Consider the following 7,256-nt stretch of genomic DNA (forward strand, 5'->3'; position numbering starts at 1 on the left):
ATTTTTATAATTTAATTTAGTAAAACTTCATATACTCCTTAAATTAATGGACTAACCTTTATAAAATCGCTATTATCTAGAGATATTGAGACAAAAAATGTTCCAAAACTATTTGACCATCATCATATATTAGTACATGATGCAACTATGCATTAAAAAAATATTGTCATATTTTTTGAAATTTAATCAAATTCTATGTGCTCCCTACGAAAATATTGAGTTTTTGGTAAATACTTTATATACTGAAGCCTATAATCTTTAGTGTTGTTTTAAAAATTCTAACTATATTCTACGTTTGTATTAATGTAAGATAAACTCTCTTACATGGTAAATGAGCATCGTTCAATTGTTTTTACAAATTAATTTAGTAATACTTCATATACTCCGTAAATTAGTGGACTGATCATTATAAAATCGCTATTATCTTGAAAAATAGGAACAACAAAGGCTCCATACCTCTTTGAACATCATTATATGTTAGTTAAGGATGCAACTATGCATTAAAACAATATTGTCATATGTTTTGAAATTTTTTCAGAATCCATGTGTTAACCCCCGTACGAAAATATTGAGTTTTTGGTAAATGTTTTATATTCTGAAGCTTATAATCTTTAGTGTTGTTTTAAAATTTCTAACCACATTCTACATTTGTATTAATGTATTTTAAGTTCTTTTTCATGGTATATGGGAATTGTTATAATTTTTTATAAATTAATTTATTAAATCTTCATAATACTCCCTAAATTGAAGGAATAACCACTATAAAATCACTATTTTCTTGAAAACGGAGACAACAAAGGCTCCAAACCTCTTTGAAAATCATCATATATTAGTGCAGAATGCAACTATGCATTAAAACAATATTGTCGTATTTTTAAAAAAAAATCTCAGAATTCATGTGTTATCCTCAACGAAAATATTGATGTTTTGGTACATGTTTTATATACTGAAGCCTATAATCTTTTGTGTTGTTTTAAAATTTTAACCATATTCTACATTTGTATTAATGTATGCTAAACTTTTTTTCATGGTAAATGAGCATAGTTCAATTGTTTTATAATTTAATTTAGTAAAACTTCATATACTCCCTAAATTAGGGAAATAACCATTATAAAATCTTGTTCTATACTCAAGCTAATAAATTAACAAATGTAAAAATACTCTCCCTGACGCGTTTACCAAGACCCTCGTTTCTCGACGTCGGTGGAGCGGGAGCTCGCCGGCGTCGCATCCGTTCCGTCTTCTTCATGGTTTCTCTTGCTCCAAGTCAAAGCTCTCGTTCTGCTTCTTGTTTCGCCTTTACTCAATCATTTGTTCTGGATCTGGGGATATCAAAACTGGAGAAGACCTTCATGGTCTCTGCTTGGCTTTTGAAGACCACCGGACCTGCATTCTCCACCGGGGACTCCCGAAAACTCGGTAAAAAGACCACCTCTCCCCACCTCGACACACACAAAGGATGGCTCTCTCTCTGCAACAGATCTGCAACTTGCTCCGTTTGCGCAAATGGCACCTCGATTCAACTCTTTCCCTTCTCTGAGTTCAACTTTCAGCTGCGCTCCAGATCTGAGAGGACCTCCATGGGGTGCTTCGGAACTGAGCTACTCTCAGATAAAGCTCAAAGCTCAGAGATAAAGAACACCTCAAGCTGCAGCAGTTCATCACCTTCACGTTACAAACGGGACTCCGTATTTCTCCGGAGTGGCTACTCAATCCATAACCTTCCGATCTTACTGGTCCCCTCTCCTCCATCTTGCGCCACCGCCCTTCATCCCAGAGGCGAGGTGTGCCCTAACCCCACCGCACGCACGCTGCTTTTCGAGCTCAGATCCGACGAGCGTGATGCTGACATCAGCCCTTCCATTTCCTTTATATGGGCCAGGCCCATACAATTTTCAAAAGGTGTCAGCCCATTCTCTATCTTTCAAAATATTAATTTGAATGAGAGGACCAAGCCCAGAACCTGTCTTTTGGTTTTGGTTATATTTAATAGTTTTTCAATGAGTCTCGATGGATTCACCGAACCTTTGATCCAAACTATTGTGAACACGATGTCATATCCTTCGATTCAGAAGTGATCTTTACTTTTGTGGTTGTCAGTGGATTCACCAATACCATCATCATCTAAGACCTTCTCCATGAGAAGTGTCATCTCTCCTGCTATAAAGCAGATGAAGTTGTCAAAATCTCTAACCGTTTTGTTATCTTGTGGAGCGGTCCGTATGGGGCCTGAAGATGCAACGGATTTCGTTTCGACGATATTCCGAGGTGTGGATTGTCTATCAACGTCACGATATAATGTGACTAAGTTTCAACTTTCCGGCTTTGCTGTGAACCTTACTGTGACGCATTCGGGTTTTACTCAGAATTCGCTGTCATTTTATCATAGAGATTTCTCTACTCCTATCGTTTATGTTGTATTGTCTCTTTGTACTGTTGGTAGAACCAGGATTATTCCTTCTTCAAAGTGTAGTCCGAATGTTTAAGTATTAATGAAAGTGGTGTTCAAAAAAAAAAAAAAACCATTATAAAATCGCTATTATCTAGATAAATAGAGACAAAAAATGTTCCAAACCTTTTTGACCATCATCGTATATTAGTACATAATGCAATTATGCATTAAAACAATATTGTCATATTTTAAAAAAAAAAATCAAAATCTATGTGTTGACCGACCCCTTACGAAAATATTAAGTTTTTGGTAAATACTTTACATACTGAAGCCTATCATCTTTAGTGTTGTTTTAAAGTTTCTAACCATATTCTACATTTGTATTAATGTATGCTACATTTTCTTTCATGGTAAATGAGCATCGTTCGGTTGTTTTTTATAAATTAATTTAGTTATACTCAACAACATGCATGGATTATTTTACTTTTTGTTTTCAGAAAACTACAAACCATGCATGTTACCAACCCCAGTCATACAGTGCATGAGTGTACAGAATATTTTGTAATTATTATTTTTTAAAATAAATGAATTGTTATATTATGAATGTTATAAGTTTTAAAAGTTTCTAGCTAACTCGGAATGATCGTAAGTAAGTACTTCAGAATTCAGTCAACCAACACTAAATTGTGGATAACCTCAACAAAATCTTCTTTTTGGATAAGATAACCTCAACACAATCTATATATGAGACTGCATTGGACTTTTTTTTTTTTTGAGAAAACTGCATTGGACTTTCATAATCTATAGTAGTAGTACGTAACATTTTGAACTGCATTGAAACTTTCATAGTATACAAAATAAACTAATGCAAATTGTCTAATTTGTCCAAAATTATCGATCATCTTTTGTGTTTTAGCTAAGCCAGCCAGCTATTGTTCATGTTCAATATATACAGATATTATTCTTTTTTGGTCAAAGGCACAATATATACAGATATATATGTCTATATATAGGGTTAATTATATATATCAAACTCAGAACAAAACAAAGTTTAAGGTCTAAAATTACGGTGGCTTCTAAGCTCTCCTCTCATCCGTTGAGTTATATATCCCTACAAAGAAAAACTACGTTTCTTTCACATATTCTACAAATAAATTGATACGTATTGTTCGTTGACTTGAAAGGGTAACTAAGAAGAAAATGGCAAGAAGAGAAGACGATATGGAGAAAGTGAAAGACAAATCTGAGCCGTTGCTGCTTCCGGAGAATGGATCCGACGTCTCAGAAGAAGAAGGAGCGTCGTGGATGGTTTGTCTAAGCACATTCATTGCCGTTTGTGGTTCCTACGAGTTTGGAACCTGCGTAAGTTTCTTTTAATTAAGATTACAAAGAAAAATGAAAATTTGTTATTCATACGAGAAAATTTCCACACTTTTTTATTAATAGGTGGGGTATTCCGCTCCGACCCAGTTCGGGATAATGGAAGAACTTAATTTATCATATTCCCAGGTTTAAAATCATATGAAGTATTCAACATTTAGATTTGTTTTACGATGATTTTCTTACTAATCCACTTTTTAATTTAGTTTTCAGTTTTCGGATCTATATTGAATGTGGGAGCAGTTCTTGGCGCTATAACATCGGGAAAGATCTCTGATTTCATCGGTCGGAAAGGGGTACAAAAACATAGCTTAACAAAAAGTCAAAAATTATATGTTGTGTTATAATAGTAAATGTATTCTTCATCTCAATATGCACACAAGAATCAAATTAACATTTATGATATTTACATTTTTACTATATTTTGTTCAACAACAAAACAAAATGCATATATTTTTTTGGTCACATGCATGTGGATTTTGCGACAGGCCATGAGGTTGTCTTCGGTGATCTCTGCCATCGGCTGGATGATTATATATTTCTCCAAGGTTATTCAGTGTGCTGAATATTCTTCATTTTTTTCTCTTACAAACTTACAGAATATTGGCGTTTAGTATCGTCATTTTAAATTTTGTTCAATTATTAACTAGGGTGACATACCTTTGGACTTCGGTAGATTTCTCACGGGTTATGGTTGCGGTACCCTTTCGTATGTGGTATGACATTTTCCAATTGTTATAAACAAAACCATTTGTCGATGAAACGATGAAAAAATTACATTTTAACTTAATATTCACATTTGCATTTGTCTTTTTCTAGGTTCCGGTTTTCATCGCCGAAATTAGTCCGAGAAAACTACGAGGAGCATTGGCTACGCTTAACCAGGTGATGCATTTTATTTTATTCGAATGACAAATGTATGTGACTACAATAGAGTCAGAGACAGTGCCGTGCGAAGAGTTTTAGGGGCCTAAGGCAAATTTTAAAAATAAATTTATTTACAACCGTAATAAAAACAATTTTCTAATATGATATATTATTTTCACCAAATACACAAGTCTAATACTGTAAAATAATACGTTTATAACGTAAATATGTTATATTATGTCATATAGAAAAAAATACATGAATTCAAAAAGTAAGTTAATTAATTTTCGTATAAATGTTTTTTTTTAAATAAGTCTAAACCACTATAATAGAAATTATTTTAAATTTGGGGGCCCTAAAAACAGTCATATTAATCGGGGGCCTGAGGCGAATGCCTTTTTTAATACAATGTAGGCACGCCTCTGGTCAGAGACAGGACATGTATTCCAGCTTGTGTTAGGTCTAGTCTGTGGTTAAAATTGTATTAGGGTTGTTTTGTAAAGTCTTTAACATATTATGGTTTTTCTAACTAAAATATTTTTTTATGATATTTCTGCAGCTCTTTTTAGTAATCGGATTGGCTTCCATGTTCCTCATAGGTGCCGTCATAAACTGGAGAGCTCTTGCACTAACTGGTAAATTTGTTTGTGCACTAGCTAATACATTTGAAAACATTTGGTATTGGTTTTAGCAATAGTAGCAAAGATGGTATTATATTTCATTTGTTATAATAAAACTGGTTTGGTTAATTAATTTCAGGAGTTGTACCGTGTGTGATTCTATTTTTTGGGACTTGGTTCATTCCCGAATCACCTAGATGGCTGGTATTATTAAAGTTTGAAATTCAATTTCGGTTTGGTTAAGGCTTTAGAATCTATGGTTGAAAACTTACCCAAGCCTCTCAAATGCTTTTGGCGTTTCAAGGAAATGGTTGGCCGCCACCGCGATTTCGAAATTGCGTTGCAAAAACTGAGGGGTCCTAACGCCAATATCGCAAGAGAAGCCGATGAAATCAAAGTACGTTTTGAACCAAAGACTGGATTACAAAACCGGTTCCGGTACGTGACATTGCATTTTATAAAACTTTCTATAACTCCGGTTTTTGGATTTCGGTTTACAGGAGTACTTAGCGACTATAGCGCACCTTCCGAAAACCACACTACTAGACCTTATTGACAAAAAGAACATACGTTTTGTCATTGTAAGAATCTCTAATTCAAATAACCATGCTTCTCGGGTCACTTTGGTTTTTAATTATAGCTGTATTATACCAGGTTGGAGTTGGTTTAATGTTTTTCCAACAATTCGTTGGAATAAATGGGGTTATCTTCTATGCACAGCAAATTTTTGTATCAGCAGGTTATAATTTGAACCGGATCTAGTTAGTTTTGATTTCCAACAGGTTTAATTTCTAGACCACTCATCGGTTTTGTACGGGTTTGGGTGTACCAGGAGCATCTCCAACTCTTGGAAGCATTCTATACTCGATCGAACAAGTCATTCTTACAGCTCTAGGCGCAACGTTACTAATTGATCGGCTTGGAAGAAGACCACTTCTTCTTGTATGGTTCTTGCTTCCATTTTCAAGAAAACAAAGAATACCGATTTGGATTATTCGGTCTGACCATATTAAAGTATTGTAGGCTTCAGCTGTGGGGATGCTGATTGGATGTTTGCTCATCGGAAATTCATTTCTTCTAAAGGTCAATATCAAACAAAAATGAAGAAAAAAAATCTTAGAGCATAGTTTAATTAACCGATTTTATTTTGTTTTTGACGTTGATTAACCAGGCCCATGGTTTAGCACTTGATATCATTCCGGCCCTAGCAGTTAGCGGTGTCTTGGTAAGCATCTATGAACTCAGGTTTTGGTTGTTAAGCTTTGGATTGGTCCGGTTTACAGATCGGTTAACTAGGAATTCCATTTGCAGGTCTATATCGGTTCATTTTCGATTGGAATGGGTGCAATCCCATGGGTTATAATGTCTGAGGTAGTATCAAAACGATAAAGTATGTTCATATTGTCATTGCCATGATGTTTTCTAACTTACTCTTATTTTTCTAGATATTCCCAATAAATTTGAAAGGAACTGCTGGAGGACTTGTCACTGTTGTGAATTGGCTTAGTTCGTGGTTTGTTTCCTTAACGTTCAACTTTCTCATGATCTGGAGCCCTCATGGTATTATATTATTCTTCATTCGAACAAATTATTGTTTTTATTGTTTCTATTATTGACAATTTTTGGTTTTCAGGTGCATTTTATGTCTATGGTGGGGTTTGTGTATTGGCCATTATCTTCATAGCAAAACTTGTTCCTGAAACCAAAGGCAAGACATTGGAAGAGATTCAAGCAATGATGATGTAAATTATTAAATTTCAATATGTATTAAGTTATACCAATATCTGCATGCAAATGCATTTTATTTTAATGTTCTATTGGTTCAAAATATCGTAGCAGTGCTTTTCTACATTTTCTTGCATATTCTAAGAATTGTTAAGCTTTATTTGTCTTGTTTTTAGTATTTTCATAATTTTATTATTAAAACAAATATGCATTACATTATCAAGTTTCGATGGATATGGATGAGATTTATCCTACATATAATAAAAGAAGTT

General features: G+C 34.1%; 1 protein-coding gene across 3 annotated transcripts; it reads left to right on the top strand.

Annotated features, from left to right (window-relative positions):
• The first annotated feature begins 1,129 nt into the window (after positions 1-1,129).
• Positions 1,130-7,046, top strand: LOC111210816 (sugar transporter ERD6-like 8). 3 transcript variants are annotated; one of them, XM_048770236.1, is made up of 18 exons: positions 1,130-1,902; positions 3,577-3,754; positions 3,839-3,901; positions 3,979-4,068; positions 4,261-4,320; positions 4,423-4,488; positions 4,592-4,657; positions 5,199-5,274; positions 5,399-5,463; positions 5,564-5,656; positions 5,760-5,840; positions 5,914-5,998; positions 6,092-6,201; positions 6,283-6,342; positions 6,431-6,484; positions 6,571-6,630; positions 6,705-6,819; positions 6,893-7,046. In XM_048770236.1, exons 1-18 carry the CDS (start codon positions 1,874-1,876, stop codon positions 7,003-7,005), a joined length of 1,464 nt encoding a protein of 487 aa, XP_048626193.1. In that variant the 5' UTR covers positions 1,130-1,873; the 3' UTR covers positions 7,006-7,046. The 3 variants fall into 3 exon arrangements, with proteins under 3 accessions (XP_048626193.1, XP_048626195.1, XP_048626194.1); XM_048770238.1 differs by lacking the exon at positions 1,130-1,902 and adding an exon at positions 3,412-3,487 and having other exon boundaries at positions 6,893-7,045; XM_048770237.1 differs by lacking the exon at positions 1,130-1,902 and adding an exon at positions 3,420-3,492 and having other exon boundaries at positions 6,893-7,045.
• Positions 7,047-7,256: the final 210 nt, after the last annotated feature.

The sequence above is a fragment of the Brassica napus genome (assembly GCF_020379485.1).
Source record: "Brassica napus cultivar Da-Ae chromosome A1 unlocalized genomic scaffold, Da-Ae chrA01_Random_14, whole genome shotgun sequence".
In the NCBI taxonomy this organism is placed as follows: Eukaryota; Viridiplantae; Streptophyta; class Magnoliopsida; order Brassicales; family Brassicaceae; genus Brassica; species Brassica napus.